The sequence below is a fragment of the Antechinus flavipes genome, chromosome 5 (genome assembly GCF_016432865.1).
Source record: "Antechinus flavipes isolate AdamAnt ecotype Samford, QLD, Australia chromosome 5, AdamAnt_v2, whole genome shotgun sequence".
Classification (NCBI taxonomy): domain Eukaryota; kingdom Metazoa; phylum Chordata; class Mammalia; order Dasyuromorphia; family Dasyuridae; genus Antechinus; species Antechinus flavipes.
Window position 1 is genome coordinate 1,204,894 of NC_067402.1, and position 13,711 is coordinate 1,218,604.

Genomic DNA, 13,711 nt, shown 5'->3' on the forward strand with positions numbered 1-13,711 from the left:
ACAAGCACACGCGCGAGCGGACGAAGCCTCACACAGGCAGTCACACCCCGCACTGGCACAAGCGCACGCGCGAGCGCACGAAGCCTCACACAGGCATTCACACCGCGCACTGGCACAAGCGCACGAAGCCTCACACGTGCAGTCACACCGCACACTGGCACAAGCACACGCGCGAGCACACGGGCAGTCACACCGCACACTGGCACAAGCACACGCGCGAGCACACGGGCAGTCACACCGCGCACAGACACAAGCACACGCGCGAGCGCACGAAGCCTCACACAGGCAGTCACACCGCGCACTGGCACAAGCGCGCGAAGCCTCACACGTGCAGTCACACCGCACACTGGCACAAGCACACGCGCGAGCACACGGGCAGTCACACCGCACACTGGCACAAGCACACGCGCGAGCACACGGGCAGTCACACCGCGCACAGACACAAGCACACGCGCGAGCGCACGAAGTCTCACACAGGCAGTCACACCGCGCACTGGCACAAGCGCGCGAAGCCTCACACACGGGCAGTCACACCGCGCACAGACACAAGCACACGCGCGAGCGCACGAAGCCTCACACAGGCAGTCACACGGCGCACTGGCACAAGCACACGCGCGAGCACACGGGCAGTCACACTGTGCACTGGCACAAGCGCACGCGGGCAGTCACACCGCGCACAGACACAAGCACACGCGCGAGCGCACGAAGCCTCACACAGGCAGTCACACCGCGCACTGGCACAAGCGCACGAAGCCTCACACACGGGCAGTCATACCGCGCACAGACACAAGCACACGCGCGAGCGCACGAAGCCTCACACAGGCAGTCACACCGCACACTGGCACAAGCACACGAGCGAGCACAATGCTGGCTCGTGGGCACACACTGCGCATTGACATGTGCGCGCGCACGTCCGCCCCCCCCCCCAGCACCCCGCAGTAGGCCCGGGCCCACAGCCCGACCCCTGATCCGGGCTCCCCCATGGTGCCACGCGGCTCCCGAGGGCAGCCCCGGTGAGGAGAGCGCGGTGCCCCCGCCCACGGGGAGCTGTCCCCTGCTTTCGCTGACGGCTTCCCTCCCGCCTGCCCTTTCCCAGGCCGACATGCAGCAGAAGAAGGAGCCGGCCCCGGAGGACTCGGACCTGGACCGCAAGCGGAGGGAGACGGAGGCGCTGCTGCAGAGCATCGGCATCTCCCCGGAGCCGCCGCTAGGTACTTAGCCGGGGGCCGCGGAGCCGAGCGCCCTCCCCGGGAAGCCGGCCCGGCCCGCGGCTGCCCCATCCGGCTGGCCCTCGCTCCCCGAGAACCGTGCGGTGCGCCCGGCGCGTGTCCTCGTGTTCCCCCCTCCCTCCCCTGGCGTCTGTGTTTCTTTTTCGTCCCGTTTCGTCTTCTGGGCCGGGAGTGAGGGGCTGGCGGCGCCGGCTTAGCCATCAGGTCCTCCCTGGCAGAGGCGGCCCTCTCTCCCGACCTCCCGCAAGCGCGCCCGCACAGTCAGGGCCTGCCTCGGGCTGAGGGGGCGCCCGGCCGGCGCGTGGAGCGGCAGGGCTGAGGGGCGACGGCGCGTGAAATCCTTCTCACGGATCCACGCGCCGAGGCCCGAGCAGACAGTGACAGGGAGCGGGGCGGCCCAGACGGGAGGTCCTTTTTCCATCTTTGTGTTATCATCATGTGTCCAGGGCTTTGGAGGGGGGAGACTGTCTGCCCAGACTTCCCTTTTTGTTCTTCCCCTCATTCATTCCTGAAGCTTCATTGGGGCGATTGCCCGGGGCACGGGGAAGTGGGGAGCTTAATGGGGCCCGGGGAGGGACTTCTTCCTTCAGAGGGAACACAGTTTCCCAGTCCTTGTCCCCAGGGCCACTCACGCCTCAAATGGCCAGAGGGGGGCATAGGAGGCCGGCCGAGTGTTCCCCTGGGCAGTGAGCCACAGACATTTCAGGTAGTCAGGAGCCCCTTTGAGACTGACCCAGAGCGAAGGCTGGCCCCCTCCCACGTGGAACCTGAGGGGGCCTGTCCCCTCACTCCCCACTGGTGTCTGTCCTGAGCTCTCACTCTCCTCTTGTGTGATTGGAAAGGGCTGGACTGGGTGGTGTCCAAGGCCCCTTCCAGCACCAGTAGTCCCTGATTCTGGGCTAGTTCCTTTAGATTTTCCATAGGTCACTGGTCCCCAAAGCATAGCAGACAGACACCAGCCTAGGACGGCTTCAGTGTCTCCGGCTTCCCCCTCACCACTTAGAGAAGACCAGAGGAAACAGAGCCGATGGCCCCGCCCAGGGCCCCTCTTCCCAGGCTCATGGCTCTGCCCTGGCCAGGGAGCTTGCAGATTGCTCCGTGACTTCATGGTGAGCCCACAGGAGGCTCCCCGGCTCTCTGCAGCTCTGCCGTTACACCCTCTACCTTATTAAGTAAATAAGACAAAATTACAGATGATTGGAACCCAATGGAGGCTCTGGGCCTTCTCCGAGCTGGCGGTGGGAGCCTGGGCGGGGGCCGGCCTGACAAGTAGCTGGGCCCCATTCTGGCTTCTTTCTGAAGGACATTTGCAAGGGAAAAAACCACATGGCATCTCTTTGGCCTGGCTGCGCATTGGCTTTGCTCTCGGTCCCTGGGAGCTGGAAGGATTTCCCTTTCCCTTCAGAAAGTGGCCCCTGCGCACTGGCACGGGACAGAGCCTTCACCTTGGCAGCTCAGGACCAGGGAAATGTGGGCACGGTAACTTGTAAGGAGCTGCCCCCCCCAGGAGCCAAGGGCCTGGCTCCCCCCGACACTCAGCAGACTCCAGTGGGAGGGAGAAGGGTGGGCGCAGGGAAGGGCGGTTTCCCAGAGGCCTTCATTCATCACCAGGTCCACTCTGGCCCTGACCAGCCCAAGGCGGCCCCGGCTGCTGTGGTGGGTGAGGGCCGCGGGCCTTGGAATCACAGTCGACCCTGTCAAAACTCATTTCAAATTTTAATTTCCAAAAATATGTAAAATTCACTTGACTTTCTTCCTTTTCCTTTTCTTTCCTTTTTCCTTGTCTCATTTCAATCTCCTGCCCGTTCGATCGATTTCTTTTGACTCCGTTTGCTTTGGTTTGTCTGACGCTGCTCGTCACCAGTGCACTCGCTGCATTTTGTAACATGGGATACCTGTTATTTTCATTATTTAGTCCCAACCCCTATGTCTCCCTCCTCGAAATCAGCGAGCACGCCTAGCGAGGCCGGCAGCCAAGACTCCGGAGACCTGGGCCCGCTGACCAGGTGAGGAGGACGGGGCCCTCCCCGGGCTGGGGGCTGGGGACTCGGGGGGCTTCTGCTGTGCACACGGGGATCGGGGCTGCCCCCTCCCGGGCAGCTGCTCTGCGGACTCTCAGAGCCACCGCTTCTGTGACCTCCGTGGTCTGCAGAGCTTCTCTCCCAAGCTGTTGGTTCAAGGACTCGTGCCCATTTCACACGATGAGTAGGTTTCAGGGTCCTCCCTCTCTCACAGTGGTGACAAGAAGGGCATCCCCTTGAGCAAGTCTGTGTCCAGCAGGACCCTAGCCCCATTCTCTCTGGCTTTCCGTGGGCATTTGGGTGGGGGTAGGAGGCAGGAATCAGGCTGTATCTACATGGCACAAAGGGACGGGAGATTACTGGGGATCTCGGGACCCAAAGTAAACCCAAGAGGGGAAGGCATCTGCACTGCTCAGGGCCACGGGCAAGTCCCCCAGGAGGCCAGAAGGGGCTTGATCCCTGCCAGGGGCACTGAGGACAGAGAAAGCTGGGCGGGTCAGGGGGAAGGATTTCTGGATCTTGGAGGGGTCGAGGCATGGGAGTCAGAGCAAGAAGAGGGACCGGGCCGGGAGTGGATATCACTGGGAATGCTGAAATCCCCGGGCGTGAGGGCAGGGATGGTGCGAGGGAGGAAATCTGGGAGCCTGGCTCTGGCCTTCTTGGCGGCTCTGGGGGAAGGAGGGCCTAAGGGATGGCACGGGCCCACCGATGGCTGCTGTGGCTCTCAAAGGAGTAGGAGCTACTCTAACCCCAGAAGTGGCCAAAGCAAGAGGGACCGTGCTCTGTCTGGCCCGAAGGAGCCTCCAGCCCTGAGGGGGCAGGGCAGGGCACAGCCTGAAGAGTGCCAGGCTCCTGGGAGCCCCAGTCTAGGAGAGGCTGAGGGCTAGGGCGAAGGGTCCCTCGGGGATGGAGCTGGGGATGGAGGCTCTACAGCAGTGGGACCAGAGGCGAAGGAGCTCAGGGACTTTTCTCACCTCGCGCCGAGCCCTTCCCGAGGTGGGGGGCTCGGTCAGAATTGGGGTCAGTAAGGTGACCCCCTCCTTACTCAGGAGGGCAGTGGGGGCTGGGAGTTCATCGGGCTCCAGCCCTTCTGCTTCCGCTTCCTTCTCCATCCTTTGCCAGTCACTTTGAAGGCCTTGAAGTAACGCCGTCGCCAGCTACTTTCCTGCTAAGAGGCAGAAGGGAAGCCCGGGGGGGTCGGCCCCCACTGCCCAGGAGGAGGAAGAGGTGGGCCCCTCCGCCCACGGGCTCTGCCCACCAGTCTCCCAGTCCCCACTGAGGCGCCACCGCCCGCCTGGCCCGGAGCCGCTGCTTGTGTCGTCGGGGCGACCCCGTCCCTCTGAGCCGGAACTCAGGGGTGCCGAAGGAGGCAGGTGACGGACGCTGCCCACTCTGGACCCCCGCTCTGGGGGAAATGACCAGAGCGCGTTGGGGCCCGGGGCCCTGAGAGCCCTCAGGCTCTGCCCCGGGGGCGGCTTTGGGAGGGGCTCCGTGACCCCTCTGCGGCTGTTCCTCTCACCCGCTGCTGAGAGTTGGCACCTGGGAGGGCGCCTCCCTGCCTGCTGACTGACCGGAGCCACTGAAGCATTTCCAGGAGCCGGGCCCTCCGCCCCTTTGACGCCAAGGGCCCTGCCCCGGCCTGCCGGGCTCTGCTCAGTGAGGTGCTTCCGTGTTCTAGTCCAGGAAGCCCTTCAGGGCAGCCTTGGTGCAGCTGGGATCAAAGGCGAGCTCCCACCCCGGGCTGACCTCCCCTCCTGCCTCCCCAGGACCCCCCCGCCCTCGTTACGGAGGGTCCCACGTGAGTCCCTTCACCTCTTTGAGATGGCCGCCAGGGGCAGGAACGGCCCCACATGCACGCCTGCTTCTCAGAAGGTCCCTGCTGCCCCCAGTGACTGCGGGAGTGCCTGGGAGTCCTCGGGATTTCTGACATGGGCCGGGAGGTCCCCAGCGGTTTTACGGTGTTCTGAGGCTCGCCCCACACCGCCCAGATCCCGTCTCGCCCGACCATCGGCCCCCCGGGGCAGCCGTCTGGGGAACGCCCGTCTGGGGCGGGAAGAGGGCCCATCATTCTTCCGCGGGCCGTGCCCTCAGGATGACTCTCCAGACACCCTCGTCGCTGGTGGAGCGCCAAGGGTGGACGATGAAGGGCTGGAAGAAGCCTCGAGGCCATCTGAGCACGGCGGCCCTTTGGGGGGCCGATGGAGGAGCTCTGAGCTTGTGTCGGGGGCAGCGTGTCCCCCAGGCCCTGTTCCTCACGAGAGCGCCCACCACACCCAGGGCAGGCTGTGCCCGAGGCCCGGGAGAAGCTCCTGGGATCCTGAGACGGGACAGCCGGCCAAGCATCTCGGCGGCCGCCGGGGCCCCTGGTCCTGCCACAGGCCGAGAGGACTGGGGGGGTGGGGGACAGCGGGGGGCAGAGGGCTGGAGTGCCCAGAGAACTGGTCAGGGCGTGGAGGCAGGGAGCAGGACCACGGCTGCTGGCTTCAGGGGCCCTTGGGGCCGGAGGGGCCCCCCCGCTGGCCTTTCCTCCCTCTGGGCCCGGGCCCAGATCCTTCCTTACCGGGCGTGTGCACAGCGGGTCCCACCCCTCCCCGGGGGCTCAGCTGAGAAGCCGCTGTTCTTGCAGAAGGCCGGGCCGGGCCAGGAGCTGACCTTTGCTCATTCAGCTGCTCTGGGGCCGAGTCTCGTGCCCATGGGTGTCTGTGCTGGCTGACTCCCCAGATGGGCCACTCAGCTCCAAGGCAGCGGTCCCCAGGGGAGGGGATTAAGCCGCCGGGCAGGGAGATCCGGACAGATGGCTGGAGACAAAGGGGGGTCAGACAGAGGGAGAGGCGCCCTCTTGGCCCTGAGTGGTTGGGAGGACCCGGTGGCTGTGCGGGTGAGGAGGGGGGAGATGTTGGCCTGGGATGGTTGGCTCTGAGCCTGCTCCCCCAGCCCTCGGGGGCGGTTGGTGAACCCCAGCTCTCCCGCCCCAGGCCGAGTGCCACAGGAGCGGCCCTGCCACGTGTCAAGCCCAAGATGGCCCCGTTGGCGTGATTGGGAGGCTATTATTCACGGCTGTTGGCTCGTGGGCCACGGGCCTCCCCTGCCGCTAATTATCATGTCAAGCGAGTCCCACCGTCCTTTCCCCAAATAGCAACCCAGCAGGCTTCCCGGTGGCAGATGGAAGGCTCGGGCCAGCCTTCCCTTCATTTCCCAGAGTGTGGCGGCTTGGGAATGAAAGGTTTGGGCAGGAAGGGCTGGCTCGGGGGGTGAGGGAGCCGAGAGGGCTCAGCGGGCAGGAGAACACGGGCCTCCTTCCAGCCTCAGTTTCCAGACATAGAATGCCAGAGCCACAGGAAGACCGAGGCTCCCCAAGCCGGGGCCTTCAGGGTACAGTGGGGACAATGGAGCTTCCCTGTCCCCGAAGCCATGGTCAGCACTTTTCCCACATCAAGGAAGAGTTGTCTCAGAGAAGAGGAACTGGCTGGAAGGGGCCTCAGAGGCCAGGTCAATTCAAGGCCCTCTTTACAGATGAGAAGACTGAGGCTTGGAGAAGGAAGAACAAAAAGAATCACATCCGAGAACCAGAGACTTTGGTTGCACCGGAGGGAAAAACAGTGATTCTGGAGGCACTTGGTTCTTCTCAGAGCCTGGAGATGAGCCCAGGGAGGGCCGGGAGCCCAGATGATGAGCCTGGGGAGGACCAGGAGCCTGGACGATGAGCCTGGGGAAGGCCGAGAGCCCAGCAAAGAACGCGGGGAGAGCCCGGGAGCACAGACGAAGAGTCTAGAGAGGGCTGGGAGCCTGGACGAAGAGCCCGGGGAGGGCCGGGAGCCTGGACGAAGAGCCCGGGGAGAGCCCCCTACCTTTTTTAAAGAGAGTAAAGAAATTCATCCTATCACTATCTGGCAATTAAGGAAGAGAAGGAAAATAAATGTTCCAACTCAGAAGTATTGGATGCAGTTTGATCTGGTTCCAGGTGGGAGTGCTGTCTACACAGACTGTCCAGGGGTGCTGTCTACACAGACCAAGCCAAGTCACATCCTGAGCTTTCCTATTCTTAAAAACAAAATCTCTCAAACCTTCACCAGCCCCAGGACCCCTCAAGCTATCATCCCGTCCAGCTTCTCAAGAAGCTCTCTCCTCTCCTTGCTTCTCCCTCCTCTCCCCCACTCTTGTCAGCCCTCTGCAGTCTGCCCCCGACCTCGTCTCTCCCCTGAGACGGCCCCCTTTGTCTCCAGAAGTTCTTTCCCCAGTCCTCTTCCTTCCCAACCTCCAGTGTCTGGCCCCGCTCCCTTCTCTCTGGGTCCTTGTGACCCTTCTTTCTCATGGGTCTCTTCTCCCTCTCTTTTCTTTGTGGGATCCTCCTCCAGATCCATGGAGGGCTCACAGCTCTGTCATGGGACCCTCGTCCTACGCTCAGTGACCTCCTCGGGCCCCATTTATCCCGAGTGTAGACACCACACATGTACACACTGTGTCCCCCAGCCGAGCCCCTCTCGGAGGCAGGGTCTTTTGCAGTTGTCCCTGCGTCCCCAAGCCCGGCACAGGAGGACCGGCACACAGTAGGCACTCAGGAGCTGGGATTTGGTCCCGAATCCCTGTTGGGCTGCTCCCTTTGTGGCCACTGCCTGAGACTTTGTGCGCTCCGCCAATCTGCCGCCTGGCTAGAACGGCGGTCGTCCCTCGTTTGCTGACAGATGAGCGGCGAACCCTGTCAGTGGGGAGTCAGATACTGGCAGCAGTGCCAGTGCCCGAGAGCTTGGCGGGGGTCATCAAACAGCCAAGGACCGACAGGCAGAGGAGGGCCACCTTCTAGACCAATTCCTTGTGACCAAGCGGTTCTAACCATCAGTAGAAACTGCCTCCTGAGCAGAATCCTCCTAGTGATTTAGAGATAAGGGAAAGGCTTGAGAGTCAGAATCCAGAGAAAACTTCCAACAGAAATCACTTTATCTGATCCTATCCCTTTGTTTGTGAGAAGCTCCTTCCAAAAGGTAAGTGTCGAGAACCAGCAATGTCCCTGCTGGGTTCTGGCTCCACTTAGTGCCATGTTTCGGAATCCACCATGGTAGGACTTGCAAGAGTTCTGGGGGTGGTTAGGAAACCCTGACAAGGAAGGAGGCGACTTGATGTGTCAACCTACAGTTTGTTCAAACCAGGTTCACTTCCCGTGTACTTCTTGTTCTGGGTTCCTTGGATGCTTGCATTTGGCTTTTCCTTCAGTGCATGGCTAGCTCCCTTCTGCTAACCTGCCCTAAAAATGACTGGATCCACATGGATCCTGGAGTAGACAGGGCATGAAATCCATAATAGAGTTTGTGTTCAAGCCAACCAGACTAAAATAAACTGAATTATAAAAGTGTAAACAGCTATATAATAATGATGGGAAGCTGCAAAATACCATTTTCAGAGTTGGATAAATCTAACGAAAAAAACCCAGAAATGATCAGACTTGAAAATTAGATTTAAAAGAAATCTTCTGAATGAATATATTAAAGAATATGTATATTTCTGACCATCACATAATGACTTTTATAAATCTGCTCATATATATAATCATAAATAAAATTTAAATGTCAGAAATTGTAATGCATCCTTTTTAGAACATAGTTATTAATTAATATATAACAAAAGATACAGAGCTGTATAGAAATTAAATAGTAACATTATGCACAATAAAGTTGAGTAACCATAATTGATGGAAATAAGAAGCACAATAAAAATGAGCTAACTTGAAGGGAATTGGGGGTATAGCTAAAATACTCCTAAGAAGAAACATTATAGTGTTAAAGAAGAAAAAATATGGTGATTAAAAATAGAGAAGGATAGAAAGGATGACTTGAGAATGCAATTGACAAATCTATAGACAAATCTAGAAAATAAACTATTTAAAATCCAAACAAGCAAAAAAGCATAAAAAAGCCACTGGGATAACAGTCCATATCTAATTTTCAATTAAAGAACAAATAAAAATAAGTGAAAATAACAGAATCATAGAAATGACAATAAAACTAAGAAGTTCTTTCTTTTTAGGACTAACAAAATCATTAAATCCTACTGACTAATGACAAAAAGGAGAGGGAGATCCAATGACTAAAATATGAAAGGAACAAGGTAGACTGGTAGTGAATAAAGGGCAAATAAAAACAAATCATTAGTATATATAATTTAATACTACTTCACTGAGAACTTAAAGGAAAATAATGACTATTTATCAAACTCAGAAATATCCAAATTAACAAAAGTAGAAACAAGTATCTAAAGAATGCCATCTTAGCAACTAAAACTGAATGAGCAGTGAATGAATGACTCCAGGAAATCGGAAGAGAGAAAAGCTTTGGTCCAGACAGATTTTAGGAGATAAAAATAGAACTAACAGTAAAACTAGGGACAGATATAGAAGAGAAAGAAAACTACAGACCATTATCACTAATGAATATTGCTTCCTCCTCCAATTTAAGTAAAATCTTAGCAAAGAGATGCAGCAAAATGCACCCCAGTGATTCACTGTGACCAGTTCAGATTCACACCAGTGATTGGAAGGTGATGGAGCACTTGGGGAACCTGAGCATGGTCGTGGCCAATAGCCTTCGGTTGAACATTAGAACAAGCAGCTTAATTCGCCGGGACACCAGCCTGGCTGAGAATAAGGAAGGCCGCAGGGCTTATTTATCATTTAGCCCGGGCTTTCTTCCGGGAGACCCCTGGAGAGCCCTTCCCCTACTCCACTGCCTGGCTCTGACCCTGTTTGTCCTTCCCTGGCTTTCCCCCACCCTGGGTCTGGGGACTGCACACGTCTGTGTATGTAAATGGCTCTGACTTGATTCGGGAGATGGTTTTTTTCACCCTTTTTGTTAACCCTCTGTGTTCTTTTTCCCTTTGTGCTGCACACCTGATAACCAGCTGCCTTAGGACCCTGCAATGGGACACTGACCCCTCAGTGCTGCAGCTCCAGACAGACTCAGAAATTGGGTATTTGTCAGCTCTTTTGTTCTGTGTTGGGCCTTCTCTGCAGAGGTTGTGTTGGAAAGGCTGGGCTCTTGTCTGTCCCCCTTGCTGAAGCCGCCCTTTGTGATGCTGATTTCCTTCCAGTTAATTCCCAGACTTCGAAGGAAGCATCTTTTTGAGGAAAGACACCACAAAAAGATGGCCATGGCTTCCCTTCCCTGTGTGATCCCCCTTCTTTCCAAGAGGGACAAGGGGAACAGCACCATCCCCCTGAGCTCCTCACAGCCCGTGTGAGGTTGGGGTTTCCCTGACTGCCGTGTTGTGGGGTCCCATTTCTATTCAGGGTCCGGATCTAAGAGGTCCTCCTGGGCGCGTCTCAATCTCCCCCCTTCCCCCAAGGGCCGCATAACAGCCACAAGTTACTGGGGCCTGGGTCTGTGTTAGTGACCAGGCTGCCAAGGAAGTCTGTCGCAGCAGCCATGGGGATGGGGGGTGGGGGGGTTGGTCCCACTCCCCTCAAAGCCCTTTCTGGCTCCAGAACCGGACAGTTCTTCTGTCTAGAACCTCGGAAATGACCCAGGTCAACGAGAAGGGAACCGCGGATGGGGCTCTGGGTCACGGCCGTTTCTGGGGTGCAGGCTGCAGTCACGGGGGAGGATGAAAGGCCGAGGCACGGAGTGGGGCCTTAAGGAGTAGCAGGGCCAAGGGCGAGCGGGACCCACTGCGGGCGGTCCCCAAGGCCCAGGCGGGTTAATGACCAGCTGAGCCCCGCAGCCACCGGGATAACAGTCCATATTCATATCGTACTTTCAGGGTTTCCAGGCATTTTGCAGCTATTGTCCCTACTGATCTCACAATAGCCCTGAGAGAGAGGGCCAGTTATTATCCCTGTTTACAGATGAAAAAACTGAGGCTGGGAAAATTGAAATGAGCAGCCCAGGAGCACCCAGCTTGTTGGTGGCAGAATTTGAATTCAGGTCTTTGAATTCCAAGTCTCATTATCGTTCCTAGCTCTCTGGGAACTCCCTGCCCCCCTCTGCAGTCCGGGCAGCTGTGGGAACCAGAACTTCCCTCTGTCTGTTCCTTCTGGCTGCAGGGTGGGTCCCAGGCGTCTTGGGGAGGGAGGGGCCTTGAGAGGGCCCCATAGCTGATCCTGGGGGCCTTGGGTGGACCGCCCCCAGCTGGCAGAGCTGAGCAGCCCCCAGACTAGCACTCCTGGAGCTTCTTTGTGGGTGGCTGGAACTAGGGAGCTGCCTTCTTCTGGCCCCCCAATGTAGTTCAGGCCCCAGACCTCTAGCCCCAGGCAGTTTTTGTGTTCTTGCACTGGGTGTCAAAAGGGATGCAGATGAGGAGTCTGGGGGGGATGCAGGCCCAGCCTGGCTCCCCAGCAGCCCCTTTGGGGTCAGCCGGATCTGTGGGCCTGGGAGGGAGGAGGGCAGAGAAGGCCTGCAGCCCGACTGGGAAGCCGGCCCCTTAGCTGCGGGAGGACGGTGGTCAGCAGAGTGACCAGGCGTGTTCACTGGGCCCCCAGGGTCATCAGTGCTCCTTCCGGCGCTCCTCCTGCCTGACCGTTCCTTGCTCGCCTCGGCTGGAGCTGGGCCCGCTCTGTGTCCCGGGCCCCACTTTGTGAACCTCCTGGGCCGCCTGGGTTCAGCGACCGTCCCTCTGTGGCCGAGGCTCTCGGTCACAGTCCCACATCCCGCTGCCTTGTTGGACGTTCTGAGCTGGAGGCCCGTGGTGTCTGGAGCTTTCCTTGTGCAACCCAGAGTCCCCCGTTTCCCCTCTTGCTGATCCCCTGCAGCTCCTTCCGTCCCTGGGAAGCTCCGGGTCTCGTCCCTGGGGACGTCCCCTCCGCCCAGGTCCCTCACAGACCCTGATAAAGGATTCCCACTGCGGTCCTCCACCCTCCAGGGCCAGAGGGGTTTGGCCGGTCTGCCTGTGTCTCTCTGCAAGCAGACTCTGGGGGCTGAGCCTCCCCTCACTCGCACCTGACTCACGCCCTCACAGTCCAGTCCCACCGGGCTTGCTCCCGGGACGCTTCATCTCTGGCTTCCTTGCCTTTGTCCAGGCTGGTCCCCAGGCTGGATGCCTTTCCTCCTCACCACTAGCTCCCCTCAAAGCTCAGCTTCTCCAGAACTTTCTTTCCTCCGAGAGGCTGGTGCTCCCTCCCCTGGCCTGGGCACATGCCATGGGTGCTGCCTGGGGAGCCAGTGGGGAGCCACTGACCACTCAGTGCCATGACCAGGGATTCGGCCTCCCTGCCTCCCAATCTAATGCCTTCCTGTGTCCTGTGGGGCGTAACTGAAGTCCCCAGAGGGATGGATTGGAAGCATCTTGTAGGGAGCACCAGTGCCAGGCCCTCGGTGCCGTGCTCTCCTCAGCCCCCCCTCTCTCTGGGCCCTTGGTGCCGTGCCCGCCCCCCCCGGCCCTCGGTGCTCCCCCGGGCCCCCCTCTCTCTGGGCCCTCTGTGCTCCCCCTGCCCCCCTCTCTCTGGGCCCTCTGCCTTTTGGATTCTCCCAAGTGCTGTCCCCGGTCCTTGTCTCTGACCCTCTGTTAGTGGCCACTTGGCTGAGGACACTGGAAGCAGAAGCCTCGCCCCCCCCCGTTTCTTTTCTCTGTGGTACCTGGTTCCGATGACCAGAGGGGCACCAGGAGCTGGCCCCCGGACTTCCAGCTGGAGAGAACGCAGGACAGTGCGGGCTTCCCAATCCCCGACCCCATTTTGCAGGAGGGAAAGCCGAGCCCAGTAGCCAGAGCCAGCCCCCGGCTCCTCAGGGACACCTTCTGCCGCTGGTCTCCCAGGGGCACTGCTTGGGCTGCTTGGGGGGCTGTGGCCAGCCGCGGGGCCGCCCGCCCACTTCAGGGGTGTTCCCTTGCTCTCCCAGGCGCAGACTGCACAAGCTCGGGGTGTCCAAGGTGACTCAGGTGGACTTCTTGCCCAGGGAGGTGGTGTCGTACTGCAAGGAGACCCAGACCCCGCTGGACACACACCAGTCCGAAGGTAAGAGGCAGCTGTCTCCGACCTTGACACGCGGCTCCGTGGAAGAGTTCTGTTTGGGAGGGGGCGGGGCGGGGTGGGGACCCTCCCCCTCTCTTCCTCGAGCTCAATCTCACCGCCTCGAAAGCGGAAGGTTTTGGGGCAGGGGAGGGAGGGGAAGCGAGGAGGGGCGTCCTCCTCTCGAGGGATTCCCGCGAACAGGAGTCCCGGTATCAGGGCTGGCCTGAGCACGTGGATCTGGCAGGGATCCCGGAGCAGCTGAGCTAAGATTCTCCTGCGTTTGTTATTCTTTCATTAAAGTTTCATCTATTAACAAACATGAACCCCCCCTCCTGCTCCCTCCACTAAAAGAGCAAACCTTTGTCCCAAACGGGGCCGGGGATGGCCGCGGGGATGGGGGTCGGGGGCAGAGGAGAGGCCATGGCTGTGGTCGGGCCTCCGGTCTTTCCGCGTTACCTGTCTCTGTTTTTGTTACTCAGAAGTTGTTCTTCCGGCTCCGTCCCTTTGCTCCGGCTCAGTTCAAAGAGCCC

At 59.1% G+C, this 13,711-nt stretch overlaps 1 protein-coding gene across 6 annotated transcripts in view; it reads left to right on the forward strand.

Moving 5' to 3' along the window:
- The window catches only part of DYNC1I1 (dynein cytoplasmic 1 intermediate chain 1), a 137,350-nt gene that overhangs the window by 35,292 nt on the left and 88,347 nt on the right, over window positions 1–13,711 (forward strand). For 3 of the 6 annotated variants that reach the window (XM_052000502.1, XM_052000497.1, XM_052000503.1), the window contains 4 exons: window positions 1,097–1,211; window positions 3,094–3,235; window positions 10,139–10,207; window positions 13,069–13,184. In XM_052000502.1, the coding sequence (XP_051856462.1) occupies window positions 1,097–1,211; window positions 3,094–3,235; window positions 10,139–10,207; window positions 13,069–13,184 (442 nt within the window). The remainder of the gene's footprint in view (window positions 1–1,096; window positions 1,212–3,093; window positions 3,236–10,138; window positions 10,208–13,068; window positions 13,185–13,711) is intronic. The other 3 variants (XM_052000498.1, XM_052000500.1, XM_052000501.1) reach the window with 3 other exon arrangements.